An 18,845-nucleotide genomic window follows, 5' to 3' on the forward strand; every position below is an offset into this window, starting at 1 on the left:
TTTTTGAAATGAAAGGTTCGGGTGAGATGTTGTATGTCCCCCATGTTCTCTACATGATTAAGTTCATTTTTTCATTCTTCAAAAAAATATATTCATTTTTTCATATAAAGCATTTTTTTTCATGTTTATCAAAGAGAGTCTACAGCATTATTTATGATAAGTTGATACTAAAATATTAAAAAAAAAAAAAAAAAAAAAAAGGTCTCATGCTCATCACAGTTCAAGTATAAATGTCAATAATTTAATGGGTTCTAATTCCTTGATTCCCATTTGATCTTATATTGTTATCTTAGTTTTGTCCTCGTATGTCCTGGAAAGGACAAGCAAGCAAACTGTGTTCTTAAAGTTTGGCTTTCCGTACTCCATGTCTCAGATCAACCTTTTTATCCAAAAAAAAAAATTTCTCCGATCAACCTTTATGTAATGAAAAGCCACATTTTCTCTATGTAATTTTGTTATTAAATCCGGTTAGGATGGACTGTTGACTTAAGACCTTGCAGTATATTCTTAACAAGATTTTAAATTTGATTCTCTTCATGTCGATTTTGATGGACTAACATATGTTCTTAAAAAAAATTACTTTTGTTAATGTTTTTTTACAAATTTAAAATAACCTACTATAAATCATGTTTTTTAGACAATATAACAGTGTTGTGAATTGCCTTATTTGCATGTATATTAACATAAATAATGTTGCTTGAGAGTGTTAATAGAAAGAAATAATTTTATATTTATAAATTATTTTCATAGGCTCTCCAAGATAACTTATAAAAATAATGTATAATTTTTTACTTTATTTTATCTTTTGTCATAGAATGAATGAAATGCGTAAATTATTGTTGCTATGTCCATTGTCGATGAGGTGTAAGAGGACAAACATGTATGAAATTTTACGCCTCATGGCGTTAGCTTCGCGTGTCAACACATCATGAAAAATTTAGTCGATAACGCGGACTTACGTGTAGAGGGCAATTGGACGAAATTATGGCATCTCAAAGTACCACTAAAAAAATGAAGGTTTCCCTATGGAAGGTGGCACGCGGTTACCTACCAACAGGATACCGCCTTCAAACACAGAGTATTCAGTGTAATGATCATTGTGTGATGCGGGATAGGTTGTATAAAAATGATTGACATGTTTACTTTGGTTGCGACAAGTTAGAAGTCGTGTGGGAAGTGGCGCGGCTGTGTCATATCATCAAAGAGAATCTAGTAGTAGCAAATGGATTTGCAACTCTCTTCTTTCAACTATTCGAACAACTTCCTCATCAACAACTCCTTATTTTTGTAATGACTTTGTGATGCATATGGAAAAGAAGAAATGAGAAGCTTTCGAGTGATATAAATACGAATCCACGTATGTTGGTGTACATGGCACATGAATCTTTGATGAAATGGCAGCAAGCCCACGAACATGCATACAACAAGGAGGAATGATAAAGCAATTCTAACAAAACAATAAGTCATAATCATGACAACTTGAGCTAAATGGAGGTAGGAGAGGTCAAGTTCACATCGATGCAGCAATCTTCAAGGAACAAGAGTGTTTATGGAATATGCATGTGCGTTAGAGGAAGTCTAGGAGAGTTCATAAAGGCAAAAATAACTTGGTTCTTTGGATTACAGCAACCACACGAAGCGGAGGCAAGGGACTTAAAGGAAGCGATAAAGTGACTTGACAATATAGGTCTATCTAAAGTGTCTATCGAACTTGATTGCAAGCAAGTGGTTGACGGTATAATTAAGAGACTCAACACCAATTCCATGTTTGACGCTATTATTGATATTTGAACAACTTCACTTAAAACCTATCAAAACTAGGAGACAAACAAATAGTGTTGCTCATTTGTTAACAAGGACGTCATTATCTTATGCTAGTTTCCACATTCATGATCATATTCTATCTTGTACTGAGACTGTAATTATTGATGAAATGAGTTAAGTTTGCTTTCGTCAAAAAAATAATCTTTTATTATAGAATTAAATTGTATATTATATACGATAAATGTTTATTTTTTTTTTTTGGCAAAATAAATGCTTATGTTTAAAACGCTTAATTGAATTGTTTATACAAGCACGACATATATAATTGAGTAATTTTATCTCATAGTCGTTACAAAAAAATATTAGAAGTTTATATAACATCACAAATCTTAATAAATTTAATAATGTTATAATATTAACAAAAAGATGTAGGTTTCGTATCCAACAAAAAAAAAGATGTATATAGAAGATAGAAGTATAGATATAATAAGAGAAAAAAAGAACAAGAGAAAACATATCAAGCAGGCTTGCCCGAGTGGTCTAAGGGGGTAGACTTAAGACCTACTGCACTGAGTGCGCGTGGGTTCAAACCCCACAGCCTGCAAAATTCTTTTGCTTATTTTTTTTTTTTTAATTATTTGTATTTTTGCTCTAGAGCTTTTTTGGTCCTATTTGACTCATAAGAAAAATGCATCTCTATGATTACAAAGTATATGTTTGACACCATTTCAACATATTTCGACTGACAATAAATAATATATCAAAATTTGTTCAATTAGAAAGTTACATCATTATCTCAACTGAACTAAAATATGGTTGCTTTCACACCAATTACTACTACTGTCCCGATTGCACAGGATATGATATTTTAGAATCAATTAAATTTTTATCATTTTCTCAAGTTATAAATAGATTTTTTAGAGGTAATAAATTATTTTTGTATACGTATAAAATATATAATGACCTTAAAATCATTTGGAGTGCACGGCATATATATATGTAATTTGTTCATATAGAACTTGCTTTGGCACTTTGCTATAAGCTTAATTAATTATTTACAAAAATTTCATTCTGCAAATGCTTAATTTATCATCTCAGACAATTATTTCCCTACTAAGGAACCTTCATTGAGCTTCAAAATTTAGTGTTAGCTAACCCACGTCGATTCAGTAATGAAAAAAAATACTAATAAATATCTTTAGAACACTTGATAAAAAGTTTAAAATAAGACTTCCATTGGCCTATCCAACACTAAAGCTTAAATAAATTAAAGGATCAATTTTATCTTTTTATTAAATACAATCGCATAGTTAGCATTAAAATTTGTCGGTTATATAAATGTGAATTATCACGTTAACAGTACAAGTTTGCCACCAGCAATTAATAACAAATAAGGAATGTGGTTTTGTAAATATACATTGTGACTGGTTGTTTTTTTAGGTTGGTCCCTCTGGTACACCTTGTACCGAGGGGTCTCCAACGTCGTAGCTAATATATTTCATTTTGATTTTTTCTAAAAAAAAAAAAACAAATAAGGAATGTGAGTTCGCTAATGAGATTTCCAAGTCAAACTAAGGAGTACAGATAAATATTTAAGAGGAAATTGGCATCCACAAATATATATTCATAACAAACAAATATATATATATATATATATTTTTTTATACCAAAATAAGAAATAACTATTATAAATACCTATACCTGTTATGAAATTAACATAAACTATAGCAAGATATTGCAAACTATAGAAGAATGGAGATAAGAGAGAAAGGGAAAATATAGAATAGAGAATAAAAGAGTATTGCATTATGCTCTTCAAAGATTGTAATTCTTGCAATGTCACCTGACTCCTATTTATATGACATAAATGAAGTTAAGAGCAATACCAATGAGTGAAAACCATATAGTCATAGGACCTATAGACTATCCATGAAATATGAAAAACTTAGGGAGCTGCACATCCACCAAATATTCATAACATTATTGATAATATTATTTAATTAGGCCTGCAGCATATATAAGGCATAATAAAGCATTCAAAACAATCTGCCATGAAGTTTCCTATGTCACTTAATTCAATCACTGCTTTGGTGACTTTCCCTTCCTTTTTTCAATATAGAAGAACACACCTAGGGACACAACCGAGAAGGCGCTGAAGACAACGGAGCAGATATCAAGAGTCGCGTGGCGGCCACTGATTGCGTTGATCTCAAACAAGTTGGTACTCTTACCCGCGTTCGTGGTTTGGCCATAAGCCACTTCCTTATCGTTGGAATCAAATGCATAGGCGCGTACAAAGTACGTTGCCTGAGGTACGTCGCGCTGAATCAACCACTCGAAGGTTTGGACCGTTTTGTTGGAAGCATTGTATGGCATGGCTAACATTTTGTGTTGGCAAGTTTTGTCCCTAGAGAGTTCATCCTCGGTCTTTCTCCAAGCACGGTCTTTTTGGCTTATGGGCGCGTAGCACAATTTCAGCTTTATGGTTTTGTAGGATGAGTCTGTTCCAGCTGGGAAGGTCTTGTTTAGAGCCCATGTTCCACTGATTTTGTCAACTCCGGATAACAGAACTGCATAGGTATTTCATACCAAAATTGAGTTTAATCAGCTTGAAGGAGTATTTAACATCATGTAAAAACAAGTATGCAATCACAATATAGGATAAGACATTCATTTATTAAGGTTTTTGATGCGTATTAACTTTGCAAAAATTAAGGTTGCATCAGTCATATTCCTTTGTGATCATTTGTATTATCAAAAATTGCAACGCGACTGCAGTTTAAAAACCTTATTAAATAACACACTGGACTCTATTAAACTTGGCCAAATTTTCTTGAAAAATGTTCATAGTGGTATATGAGATTATTCAAATTCAAGAAAAGAGGAAGGAACATAATCACATACAAATCAAAATTAAATCAAGTATCTTTTTAAAGAAGAAAAAAAGTGACTTTGTCTTCAAATTAATTCATCAAAATTAAACATGATCTATGTGATTCATCATATTCTATTTTAACTAGCATAAGTCAATACAAGGTGCAAATTCTTCTTGTTACTTACCTTGTCCCTGCTTAGGGGAAGCTGTGACATCAATGGTTCTTTTCAAGGAAGAAAAGAGATCCTTTCCATAACAAATTTCAGCTAAACAGCATAGAAGAAGTGATGCCACCACAAGCTTGTGTGCTGCCATAGTTACTTATAAAGAAAAGTCAACTTGTGAGAAGTAGAAGACTTTAGAGAAAAGCCAATTGGAATTGGAATGATATTATGATGAGAAGAATCTGAATGGAGATACACTCATTCTAAACCATATTATATACAAAGCCCAATCCAAATAAAATAGCATAAAACTGATACAAATTGAGTTTTGACTTTGGGTAATGACAACTACTGTTATAAGTCAGAAGGCCCAAAATATTGTCGAAGCGTGTTTGATTGTACGGTGAGGAGAATTAATTTTGATAAAATTGATTATATAGAATTGATTTTGATTAAAAGTGATTTGTGTTTGGATATTTTTATGTAAAAGTGAGTTTTGCTATTAACATGTGTGTGAAAATCAATTCTAAAATCAAAAGCTATAAATATTGTAGAATCAATTCTGGAGGTAGAATCAATTTTAGCGACATGAGTCAAACATGTCAGCATCAATTTTATACCTCTCCCTTCAAAAAAAAAAAAAATTTATACCTCTAAAATCAATTATGATTTCTCTAGATGTTGAACCAAATATACACTAAAAAAAAAAATTGGAAGAGGAGAAAAGTAATAGACGGAGCAAACAAGTGCCAAGTGGTATAGATGGCCCTTAAACTTGTTGAAGGGACATCCTATTCAAAACCAACTAACTTATTGTACCGATGGAAATAGTTTAGTTTAGGACAGGTTAAAAAAAAACAGTTTTGTTTTAAAAAAAAAAATTTGAAAACAGTTTGTTTTAATTTTAATATTACTTTAATTATGACACTAAGGTATATGTATGATGATTTTCGTCTTTGAATTTTGTCGACAAAGAAATATTAAGTCATTGATTTTGAAATTGTTATTGTGTTTACTTTGTTATTGTTGTGTTTCTATTTTCTTCATGTCCTCAAGTGCTTTGAATTTTTTATGGACAGACGGTTATACATAATCCATTAGATATTAAAATTCTTTGGACGAGTTGTTTGTCTGCAGGTTCCTAACGTGAGATTTATTTTTTTTGACAAACCTAATGTGAGATTAATTAAGTTCTTTTTTTAACATATAAAAAATATATTAGCCTAAAATGACCAGTAGAGCTGCCAATTATAGAAGGAAGAACAATTCAATTTAGTTTTTTTAGAATAAATCAATTTTATGTCGTTAAATATCAAACTTTATCATGCCACGATATGATTTTATATAGAGTGTACTTATCCTTTTATATAGAGTGTACTTATCCTTTTATTTATATAACATAAAGTCTAATTAGTGTATAGGGAGGTAGCATACCTAGTTCTTCGTTTTTATAGATGGTGTCTGTGTTCGTTGGAGTGCTTGAAATTGCTCTAAAAATTATTTGTATTGTAATGAGTTTGAGTATCCTTGTACTCTCTGTCAATATATTGTTTATCTAAAACAAGAATCATTCTATGTAAATGGACTTAGACATCTTAAATGGTCGGACTTAATTTTTACTCTTGACTATAGGGCTGGAAATGAGTCGAGTCGAACTGAACCTGTCTGAGCTCGACTCGACTCGATAAGAATTTGCTCGGCTTGAAACTCGACTCGAGTTCGACACGAACTCTTTTTTCAGCTCGAATTCGACTCGTTTAAAGTTCACGAACAGTTCGGTTCGACTCGTTAGGTTCAATTTGTTGCTTGAGTAATATAATTCAAAAGTTTTTTTTTTTTTTTTCAAAAATTTATATTTTGACCTCTTAATTTATTTAAAAAAAGTATACTAAAATTGAACTAAAACAAAAAACTATAGACCATGTTTGTCTCAAGACTACTAAGTAAAAAAGTAGTAGTAACAACTGCACTGCAATCCATATAGATTCTCAAATGCACTTCTCTTTTATAACTACTCTTATGCTATGTTGTTACTAAACTCCCCGATATGGGACAAAGTTTAGCACAAGTGTGTTATTTGCTTCTTATTGTTTCTTTTGTTCTTTTTTTTGGGTGATATTCTTTCTCTCTTTTATTAAATTGTTGATTAAATTAGAAATAATTCTTCCTCCTCTCTTTGATAAAAAAAAAATAATTCCTCTAAAAACAAGTACATAAATATCATAGAAAGTTTGTAATAAATTACATGTGTTGTATTTTAATATTAGTGCCTGTACTTTATAAATTTTTACTAAACTTATATATATATATATATAATATTATCGAGCCAACTCATGAACCAACCGAGTCGAACTATATAAAGTTCAAGTTCAGCTCATTTGTTTAACGGATTTAATTTTCAGCTTGTTTGGTTCATGAACCAAATTCAACGAGTTAATTGTCGAATCAAGTCCTAAACTATTGTCGAGTTGGTTCGGTTCATTGCCAGCCCTACTTGACTATGAAAAAAATATTGTTAATTTAGGATAGCCAATTTCATATATCTATCAAGTTTGTCAAATTATATTAGCCAATAATAAATGATGGTGGATATTATAATTAGTCAAAGAGTTAAAGAGGGCCATGTAGAAAATAGGAACGTGGACTCTTATAAATAAGAGAAACTCAAAAAAATGAGGTATGAAATGTGTGATGTAACTTCTTTTTCTCTCTTTGATTCCAGTCTCTCTGTTCTATTCTTCTTATTTGATTCCAGTCTCTCTGTTCTATTCTTCTTATTGCTACTACATCTTCTTATTTACCTATTGTGTTCTATCAAAAACGATTATACTCCCTCCGTCCCTATATATAAGACCCTTTTATCAAAATCACGGGAATTAAGATAGTGGATATTTGTATTAAAGTTGTTTGTAATCACTATTGTTTTTACAATTTTATCCTTTAAGAAAGAAGGTTAGTTTATGTTTTCAACATGTTATTTATTGTTGATTGAAGAAAAAGATGTATAATAAATAGGGGCATGTATGTAAAGAAATAATTAATGTAGTTGGAAGTAACAAAGGGGTCTTATAAAAAGGGACAAAAGAAATTCTCAAAAGGGTCTTATAATTAGGGACGGAGGAAGTAATTACCAAATTATAATGCTTCTTTGGATGAATCAATAGGATATTGTTTGCATTTCCATTCCAATTGAGGAGAACCATTACAGATATTCAAACCTATAATATGATTATAAAAAATATTTATCAATAATTAATTTGGTAGCTAATTTCATCTGATGGTTTAATTTTAATCAACTAGTTTCTTAGTTATAAATAAATTGTCATTACTTTTCAACTATATATACAAACTATATAATAAAAAAAAAAGGTGTATATAAACTAATAAGTTTCTCTCAAAAAAAACAAAAAACTAATAAGTTGATTCAACCCTGTATAATTTTCAAAAACATTATTTACTCATACTTGATCTTATATAACTCAGATATTTATGGAAAAGAAATATTTTTAAATAAAATTTGGAGTTCATCCAAATACAAGTACAATAGTCAATCAATATCAATAACTCCTTATATAATTGGATTATTATATTATTCTTCCCTTCCCATTTGAGCCTATGGTGTTCTCTTTGTTTTGTCCATTATGTCTCGGAAAGGGCAAGCAGACAAAGGTGTGTGTGTGTATACGTAGACGTCAGCCATAGCCGTACAGTTACAGAAAAGGCAACGGAAAGGGGTTAGGAGGATCCCATATTCTGTTGTTATTTGCTACGTTTCCTTCATTTCCTATAATATTATGGTGAAGTCTAACATGAGGGAGCCAATAGGTCCCTCATGACATGTGGGAGCAAAAGATGCTTTTTTTTTACCTTAGGATTAAAACAATGAATTGATCTACTCCACCTCAGCAAGAGAGCACATGCACCTCTCCACACTCAATCAAAATAGACCACACACTTTCTCTATATGATTTTCTCTCACCTCTATCACTTGCTTATCTTGTCTTCTATTTCTCTCTCTTAAGTTTCTTCCTCATTTTACAACCCAGCAATCATATGCACACACAGACTGTTATCTCGCCCTCATTCTCACCTCCTTTCCTCAAGATACTTCACTGTTGCAATTTAGGCATGGGAAGCATTAAACTGGGAACATACATACATTCCTTTGGTTGCTGCAAAAGAATAATGTATCACATCTAAGCGAATAATTATGTATGAAAATAACTATTTAAGTACAACAATTACCAAAGCAGCTAGGCTGACATTTCTGCACGCTCCACATACAATCCGAGGTTTCTGGAAAAGTGTTATTTTTAAAGAACCCTAAAAAATAAAACATGTGATTAGCTTGTGGATTTGAAAAATAAGCTTGTGCTTTCTTCGTGCCATTCAATTCCGATCAAAACTCCATAAAAATCGTTGAATTTCATTGTGTACCGAGGGAGATATGACCGGGTCGATTAACGGGTCAAAAAACCCGTTTGAGTGTCTACGGGCGAAGAAGATGAGATTAAAAAAAGATAAAAAAAAAAACAAAAATTTGCCTTGGCAGGAGTTGAACCGACGCCATACAACACATAAATCCCTAAACACTACCAACTGTACTGTGATTACAATTGCTAATTTTATAGATTTTTAGTTTATTTATTTACTGTTACTTGTTTTGAATTAGATTTCTTTATCAAGCAAATCTTATATAGATACAAGTCTAAATAAAATTTATATGAACACACATACATCAATAATAAAATTTAAAAATGAGACGATATTAAGTGATGTGACTAAACTATTATTTTTTTTAAAAATTTATCATCGCTGTGTGTGTCCGGATTTGATTATATAAAGCAAATCTTACATGAATTGGGAGGGATATGAAACATCAATGATAAAATTTAAATAGGAGACTATATTAAGTGATGTAATCGAATTATCATTTTTTTAAAATTTTATCATTGTTGTGTGTGTCCGGATTTGATTATATAAAGCAAATCTTACATGAATTGGGAGGATATGAAATTTGATTATTTTAGCATTAGAGGGAAAGTGAAATTGAGTAATATGATTCTGCTAAAAAAATAATTAAAGTGAAATTAAGTTTTTTTAGTTAATATTCAATTCATTACATTTATTCAAAAAATAAATGAAAATTCCTTAGGAAGTCTAGTCAACTAGGAAGGACAACTCCCCGGTGACTGAAACGTTTCTAACATTTGAACGGAAGCATGTTTAGTCGATCCCACCGTTGGATGTGACCTTCACAAAGTTAGAAGGAAGCAGAAACTGAGATTTCTCATATCAGAATCTCGAACACGTGTCTACCGGACAAACTATCTCTTCAGAAGCCTAGTAAACTAGGAAGGACAACTCCCCGGTGACTGAAACGTTTCTAACATTTGAACGGAAGCATATTTAGTCGATCCCACCGTTGGATGTGACCCTTGCATAGTTACAAGGAAGCCGAAACTGAGATTTCTCATATCAAAATCCCAGACACGTGTCTATCGGACAAACTATCCCTTCAGAAGCCTAGTAAACTAGGAATGGCAACTCCCCGGTGACTGAAATGTTTCTAACATTTGAACAGAAGCATGTTTAGTCGATCCCACTGTTGGATGTGACCTTCACAAAGTTAGAAGGAAGCAGAAACTGAGATTTCTCATATCAGAATCTCAGACACGTGTCTACCGGACAAACTATCCCTTCAGAAGCCTAGTAAACTAGGAAGAACACCTCCCCGGTGACTGAAACGTTTCTAACATTTGAACGTAAGCATGTTTAGTCGATCCCACCGTTGGATGTGACCCTCGCGTAGTTAGAAGGAAGCAGAAACTGAGATTTCTCATATCAGAATCTCAGACACGTGTCTACCGGACAAACTATCCCTTCAGAAGCCTAGTAAACTAAGAAGGACAACTCCTCGGTGACTGAAACGTTTCTAACATTTGAACGGAAGCATGTTTAGCCGATCCCACCGTTGGATGTGACCCTCGCGTAGTTAGAAGGAAGCAGAAACTGGAATTTCTCAGATCAGAATCCCGGACACGTGTCAACCGGACAAACTATCCCTTCAGAAGCCTAGTAAACTAGGAAGGACAACTCCCCGGTGACTGAAACGTTTCTAACATTTGAACGGAAGCATGTTTAGTCGATCCCACCGTTGGATGTGATCTTCACAAAGTTATAAAGAAGCAGAAACTGGAATTTCTCAGATCGGAATCTCGGAGACGTGTCTACCGAACAAACTATCCCTTCAGAAGCATAGTCAACTAGGAAGGACACCTCCCCGATGACCGAAACTCGTCTAACTCTAGAACCAGAGCATGTTTATTCGATCCCACCGTTGGATGTGACCCTCACAAAGTTAGAAGGAAGCAGAAACTGGAATTTCATATCCCTCTCAATTCATGTAAGATTTGCTTTATATAATCAAATCCTGACACACACAACAGTGATAAAATTAAAAAATATAATAATAATTTAGTCACCTAAATTTTAATGTACGTGTGTTCATATAAATTTTATTTAGACTTGTATCTATCTAAGATTTGCTTTATATAGAAACCTAAAATAAAATGAATTAAACAATTCAAAACTGGTAATAGTAAATAAATAGACTAAAAATCTAAAATATTAATAATTGTAAGTGCAGTGCAATTGGTTGTGTTTTGGATTTAAGGGTCATAGGGTGCCTGTTCGATTTCTGCAAAGGGATTTTTTTTTTTATAATTTTTTTTAATGTCATCTTCTTTAGGTAGTATACTGTAAAACGGGTTTTTTGACCCGCGAATCGACCCGGCTGGATCTCCCATTGTACACAATCAAATTCAACGATTTTTATGCACTTTTGATCGGAATTGAATGGCATGAAGAATGCACAGGCTTGTTTTTCAAATCCACAAACTAATCGCATATTTTTGTTTTTTGTTCTAAAAAAAAAACGCCTTTGAATCATTCTATATCACCGAATTGACAACTTTTCGCTGTAACATCGAATAGTTTCGATTCAGCAACCATGAAACCCATATCAATTTGAGAACTAATTTTCTTCAGAAAGAGGATAAGATAAAGATGCAAGTGATATGAGTTTTTGCCATTTTTGCTATAACTCTTTCTGAAAGATGCAAGTGATAATTTTTTTTGCTATAACTCATGTATCTATGTAAACTAGTTAGTTTGATTTTTGCCATTTTTTTCAATTCACATAAATTGCAACAGTGAAGTATCTTGAGGAAAGGAGGTGAGAACGAGGGCAAGAGAACAGTCTCTGTATTCATATGATTTATGGGTTGTAAAATGGGAAAGAAACTTAAAGAGAGAAATAGCAAAGAAGATAAGCAAGTGATAGAGGGGAGAGAAAATCATATGCAGAAAATGTGTGGTCTATTTTGATTGAGTGTGGAGAAGTACATGTGTTCTCTTGTTGAGGTGGAGCAGATCCAATCCATTTATTTAATCCTAAGGTAAAAAAAAAAGCATCTTTACTTCCTCATGACATGAGGGACCTATTGACTCCCTCATGTTAGACTTCACCTAATATTATAGCCCTTTTACAATTTGGTTCATCGTGTAACAAAAATAATACAAAAAGAAGTCCCAATCAATCATACTATAATATAACTAAGCCAATTTTCAATCTAAATGAAACCAAGGTTCATAGTTACACTACACATTTGAAAAAACCCATGAATGTTAAAATAAGAAACGTATGAAGATCATTTATTTGTTTTTTTTGAAAGAAAATATCATTTATTTGTTAAATCCCTTAAGAAAAAAAGATCAATCCAAATGTTTTGTCTTTATGACGGGAAGAGTAAAGGAACAAAATGGGGTATTGTTGATTTGACATTCTGTATTTTGGTTGATTAGGAAAGTAAGTAATGAAAAGATTTTTGAATCTAAATCATCAAGTGTAGGTAGATGAAGTGGTAAATTACTTTATCTTGGCAATGGTTGTTAGGGAAGAAAAGAGGGTCTTATTATTTGTATTATGAGTAGTATCTTCACCCTCTTGATTGTATTTTGAGATAGGTGTTAAAAGAATAATTTTTAGATGGACATAAGAATTTGGACCCTCTATTCGGTCACACACACACAAAAATGGACATGCTATAATCATTTAAAAATTAATGATTATTTAATTGTTATTTTTTCTACTTTTTTCTTTTTATATTTGTGTGATCAAATAGAGGATCCAAATCTTTATGTTCATCCAAAAGTTTCTCGATGTTAAATTGATTTGGGGTTGGCTTTGACTATTATTTTTTTTTTGTAAGAGTTTGGAGCGACTCGAGTACTACTTATATTGTATCTTATTGATGGATTTAATACCATTTGTACTAGTTGTCGTTTTATCAATAAAAATCATTAGTTTTATGTTAAAAAAGAAGGAAATTTTTTTTATCTTATTTGTTAGTGGTTATTCTATGAAATTAAGTTGAAATAACATAATTAAAGAGAAAAAATGTGAGCTATTCAGCAGCATAAGTTACCTGTTAGAGTTATCAACCACTTAAATATTTAAATTTTAGTACAAAAGAATAAACTTTTTTATTTTATTTAAGGAAGTACAAAGAATAAACTTGTCATTTTTTATTTTTAGTTAATTTTTTCTACCCATTCAACTAAGTGAAGAGAAGTTTTAGTTTTTCTTTATTTTCTATATATATTTTTCTTTTGGGTGATAACGATGGTAAAATGTTGAGACTGGACTAAGTTAAATTAGTTTGGTTCATGGGTTTATTAGATTTTCGAAATTGAAAACCAAAAATCAAACAAGCGTGGTTTGGTTTCTTTCTATTCGATTTGGTTTTTTATCGAGTCAAAAAAGGTCGGGTAATTTTTCAGTTTTGTTTAGTTTTTTTGGATTAATCGATTTTGTTTGAACCGTTTACACTCATATAAATGAGTCTCGCTAATAACTTTATATAATCTATTAATAACGTTGGAGAGAGAGAGTTTATAAAATGACTTTTATTTATCAAATCTACTTTTGTTTTCTCTCGGGTGTTGGTACCGGATTTCAAAAATCTACTTTTGTTTTCTCCTGGGTGTTGTTACTAGGTTATAAAATTACTCTCATTTTTTCACCTCATAACAAAAGAAAAACTCATTTTGGATTTTAAAATCCAAAAATCTTAAGGACATTTTTAGAAGGAAAAAAAAAAGGACGTACAGGTAGTAGGGTGGAAAAAGTAATAGTCTTCATAAAATTTGCTAATTGTATTAACAAAAAGGCCTAAGCCCATATATTAATCTAAGTTGTTAAACAAAAAGGCCTCAGGTGCTTCCAAAAAACATCAAGAATAATTTTGGAAAATATTTACAATATACCCTTACATTTATACTCTCACCCCTACATTTCTATAAACTACTCATTTTACCCTCGCATGTAAATTAAAACCCTCCAGTGTTTTCCATTTGTTCCACAAGTTTTTTGAGAGATTTCCTGTTTCAAAGAGGGAAAGAGAGAATAAATTCGGAAACACATACCAGGAAATATGTTTCTAGTTTTCCTGTTTGTTTTGTTTCCCAAAACCCAGTTTTAAACATTTTGGTTTTGCTTATGGGTTTTTTTTTTCCTTCTTTGGAAAAATATTTAGATACATTACTGGTTTATGTTTGGTTCTCAAATAACTTGATTAATGTTTTACAATATACCTGGAAAATATAAAGAAAATTTTCCAATTTTGTTTATTTTTTGTTTCATATTTAAATCCATGTTCAGGTCCAACAACCATTTGATGAATCGGCAATGCCACCGTCGATTCCATTTACGACCAACGAGAGAGCTTCGTAACAACAAATTTTTCGGCGTCATCTTAGTTTGGGTGGATAAAGGCTCCATACCGTTGCAGTTCATTTGCAGCAAGTTCCAACAGTAGTAATAGAAAATATAACAAACCCATTTGCAATTCCATCATATTATTACTTGGGTGATGGCTGAAGAAAAAATGCAAGAAAAGAACAAATCAAAGAAAGGAAAAGAATCATAAATAATTATCTCATTTCATTTCATGGGTTATTGAATAGAAACTATCATATTTGTTTGAAAAATAATTTTTATATTTTTCGAAATCTTAGAAGGAGTCACTAAATAATCTTAGAAAGCGTCATTGAAGAATATAGTATTAATCGTTATAGCATATTGGAAGGGGCCATCAAAAGTAAATTTGTTGATAAAACAAACATAAACCGAAAAAAGAATATTTTCAAAATGTTTAAAGATGTCCATATTTTCAAGTTACAACTACACTGTAATGTTTTAAGATACACAAAAATGTTAGAGCTAACACATAATTGTGTGTTGACGACATTGTAGTATAGTTGTAACTTGTAAGCCTGGTGTGGTTTAACTCTACATCATTTTACATTGTTCACTTCTTTGTGTTTGTCTCATACCATCATACTTCACATTTTCTGTTTTTTCCCTTGTTTCTTTCACAACCATATATAAAGGGTGAAAGAAATCTCTAATACACTAAAACAATGAAAAAAATGTAACCTTGAGTTCGATGTAATTCTTTAAAAATGTATCAAAAATTCCATTCCTCTCTTCTATCTATGTCACCATTCGTGACTAAGTATATTTTCCACAAGATAAAACAAAGTATATTTAATAATATCCATAATTAACATTCTACGTTAGTTAGATACAAAGACAAACCTATCGAGAACAAGACAAATGCCGGCAAAATTCTTACAGACAGAGTCATACTGATATCTTCAATGTTATCAACCTTCTATGTTTTCTACTTCTACCATTCTTACATTTTAATAACACAAAACTCATCCCTTTTATCCACCTCATAGAGAAATCAGCAATAGTGTATCTCTCATCAATGGAGCGAAGGTTAGGAAGAGAGAACAAAGGGTCACTAAACCTACAAAAAAAGATGGCAGAGACACTACGTAGGGAAGAACCACCACCTGACCTAACAGATTTCATGAATGACATGTTTTTTGGGACAGTAGACACTCACCAGAAAACCTATGACCTCACTGGTGGGGTTGGTATGAACATGGATGATGATGAGGAAGATGATGGTTTCGATGATAGTACTAGAAGTAACAGTGCAAGGTTAACACAAGAATGGTTGCAAGAAGCAAGACTCGTCGTTGCTTCTTCTCCTTCACGTTGTGAATCTCCCGGACGGCTATTAGGTTCACCTCGCTTTGCATCCCCGTCGAAGTCTTCCCTTCCATCTTCTGATCGAACAGATGCTCTTTCTAGGACTAGGTCCGCCAGAAGGTAACATTTTAATTTATTTCATACTACTACTACATAAGGAACATAAACTTCATCAAAACATAAGAAAATAAAATTTAATTATTAGTAAATGTTTAGTTTCATGCATAAAGAATCTGGTCGAAATACATATTAGAATCTAGATATTAACCTCTAATATCATTATTTTGCGAATGTAAGGGTCTTTTTACTAGTTAAAATTAGAAATCAGCTTAATTGTTCATGTCAATATTTCAGTGCACAATTAACTTTTTGTAACCAAGATCAAAGTGAAAAACCCTTAAACAAGTTTCATTGTATAATCTGATGCAGATACAGAACAGCAGAAGGAATCAGTGATGAGATACTATCAAAAACAGCAAAACACACCCGCAACAAATCAGACACATTTGCACAACCTTCATCAGATGGGGATGGATCTCCTGCAACTGCAGTACACAAATGGTTTTCCAACATCCTCAAACCCAACAATAACAATAACAATAACAATAACAATAGCCCAAGTAACACGCCACCACCTTCTCCAGATTCTCTCCCTCCGCGTCAGCCACATCCTCGAAAATCCCGCTTCCAATCTTCACCCTCTCCTGCACCTCAGCCACAGGGAATCCAAGCTCCTAATTATAACTCCAGAAGAACTTTCAAGCCTTCTGCACTGTCTGAACCGTTGCCGGAGAATACAAGCCGGCGAACACCACATAGTGAGGATTCTTTACCTCTGTCACCACCGAGGAACCTCGTGGAATCTGCTCACCGGAGAACGATATCTTCTTCCACGTGTTCGTGGGAGAAGATAGCTCCGGTGAAGAATTTTGTGAAGGAAGAAGAAGAAACTACGGAGGAGTATAGTCTTAATGGGTTTTTGAAAGAGCAGAGGAATTTGTTTCAGAGATTCTCGAAGGGAGAGCTTCATACAAATGTCGAAATCAAAATTGTGCTTTCTGGGCATTTAAACAGTTAGTGAAAAACTTGAATGCATGTTTTCTATCATGCTAAATTTGTCGGAATCACTGTGAGCATTATAATTTTCAAAAGCTACGGTAGCTCACTGTGATTTTGATAAACTCACGTGAGACCAAACATGGACTGAATTTGTTTTGTTGATTTGATTTTGGGAGTGTTGGAAAGTGTGGAATTTATTTGTATGTGGTGCAGGTACGGCGTCGATGGTGGCTGCTATTTGCCATGCATGGCTATTGGGTTATAGACAGAAAGAGAATGATGGTGGTGGAAAAGAGAGGACAGTGGTGGTGCCTGTGATGAATGTGAAGAGAAGTGATATGTGTAAGCTTAAGCAAGCTGCATGGTTGTTTCATCATGCTGGTCTTGATGCTACTTCATTGCTCTTCACTGATGAGGTCACATTTCTTCTATTCTTTTCCTTTTTATAGTCAAATGTTAGTTTTTAGAGTAAAGTTTTAATTTGTTCTATAAATAAAATTTGGCGGACCAATTTAGTCTCCGAGAAGAAATAATACCAAACTAGTCATTGACATTTTCAAATTGAAGATAAATAAGTCCTCTTGTATAATGAGTTCAGGACTAATTTATCCCCAGTTTGAAAATATCAAGGACTACTTTAATGTTTTTTTAAGTAATGGATTAAACTAGGCCGTGATAAAATTGTGAGAGACTAAATTGTGTCTTTACTCTAGTTTTTTTGACACACAATGACACATAAACATTAGTAATCAATTTAAGAAAATAGCAGTAATTGAATGTAATCACATGTGTTGTTGTACACCAATTCCGTCGGACACGAACATATTTTCAATCTGAAGTGGACCATATAGGATTTTAGTATGTTATGTTAATAGTCGGAATTTGAATCATATATCTCTTTATCGAACTATTTCAAACTTCTTAGTTCATCTCCTTGAGCTTTGCCTTGATGACTTTTTTTGTGTCCATTTGTTATTGCCTTCAAACATGGTTTTGTAATTTGTTGGAATAAAAACAGAAATTATTAACTCATGATCACTTGAAAAAAATTTATGGACATTGTAAATAATTTAGCAGGCTTATACTTAGTTTGCTGATATAGTGTTGAAGATTGCTTTACAGGTGGACATGGAAAGCCTTTTGGTGACTGGTAAACTGAGCGTCCTCATGGTTGGACAAGACGTCTTAAGCGCGACTAACGAGGTTGGTTCAAATGAATAATTGATGAATGTGAACATTGGTTTTAAAAATAAGTTTGATGCCAAGGCAATGTGCTACGTGCATTATGATTAATTTTATTGCCCAATTTATTCTCAGGTTGGATCTCAATGCACCGTTCTCACAGATAATTACTGTGAGGATGCATATGATCTACTTCAGAACTCTGTGCTGAAGAAACTATTGGTAAATTCATCGCATTCTTAGATAATTTCTCGATAAGTACTTTTGGTATAATTCTTAGGATATTACTCTATGCTTATATGTTATTTTTCAGCTTGCTGGTATTCTGCTAGATACACAGAATCTAAAAGCTTCGGCTGCAGTATCGATGACAAGAGATGCAGAGGCAGTCCAGCTGCTTTTGGTTGGCTTAGCCCCAAACTACAGATATGCTTTATTTGATCAGTGTAAGATTTATGTTTCCCCACACATTGAAATTGAGAAGTTATTGATAATATTCAAGTTCAATGTATTAACTTGTTGTGTTTCTTGAAGTGATGCAAGACCAACAATCTTCTTCTTTTGTCGAAGCTTTGAACCATAACTATTGGAAGATCCCTGATGAAAGTAAGTATCTATGCCTATAATCTATGCCAATTTCTCCATATACATGTTGCGACATAATCCAGTTCAT

General features: G+C 32.6%; 1 protein-coding gene and 1 non-coding gene across 2 annotated transcripts; one reads left to right on the forward strand and one right to left on the reverse strand.

Annotated features, from left to right (window-relative positions):
• The first annotated feature begins 2,285 nt into the window (after nucleotides 1–2,285).
• Nucleotides 2,286–2,368, forward strand: TRNAL-UAA (transfer RNA leucine (anticodon UAA)). Its single transcript has one exon. It is a non-coding gene; the product is annotated as a tRNA-Leu (tRNA).
• Nucleotides 2,369–3,543: 1,175 nt separating this feature from the next.
• Nucleotides 3,544–5,060, reverse strand: LOC25493701 (high-affinity nitrate transporter 3.1). Its single transcript, XM_013602279.3, has 2 exons — nucleotides 4,825–5,060; nucleotides 3,544–4,334 (listed from the first exon to the last, which is right to left on the reverse strand). The coding sequence occupies exons 1-2, from the start codon at nucleotides 4,952–4,954 to the stop codon at nucleotides 3,844–3,846; spliced, it is 621 nt and encodes a 206-aa protein (XP_013457733.1). The 5' UTR covers nucleotides 4,955–5,060; the 3' UTR covers nucleotides 3,544–3,843.
• Nucleotides 5,061–18,845: the final 13,785 nt, after the last annotated feature.

Source organism: Medicago truncatula, chromosome 4 (genome assembly GCF_003473485.1).
Source record: "Medicago truncatula cultivar Jemalong A17 chromosome 4, MtrunA17r5.0-ANR, whole genome shotgun sequence".
Taxonomy (NCBI): Eukaryota; Viridiplantae; Streptophyta; class Magnoliopsida; order Fabales; family Fabaceae; genus Medicago; species Medicago truncatula.

Excerpts from the sequence above, each read along its gene's own strand:
- LOC25493701 (XM_013602279.3), bottom strand. The coding sequence starts at position 4,954 with ATGGCAGCACACAAGCTTGTGGTGGCATCACTTCTTCTATGCTGTTTA. Across the intron at positions 4,335-4,824 it reads TTCCCCTAAGCAGGGACAAG|TTCTGTTATCCGGAGTTGAC; the intron begins GTAAGTAACAAG and ends ATACCTATGCAG.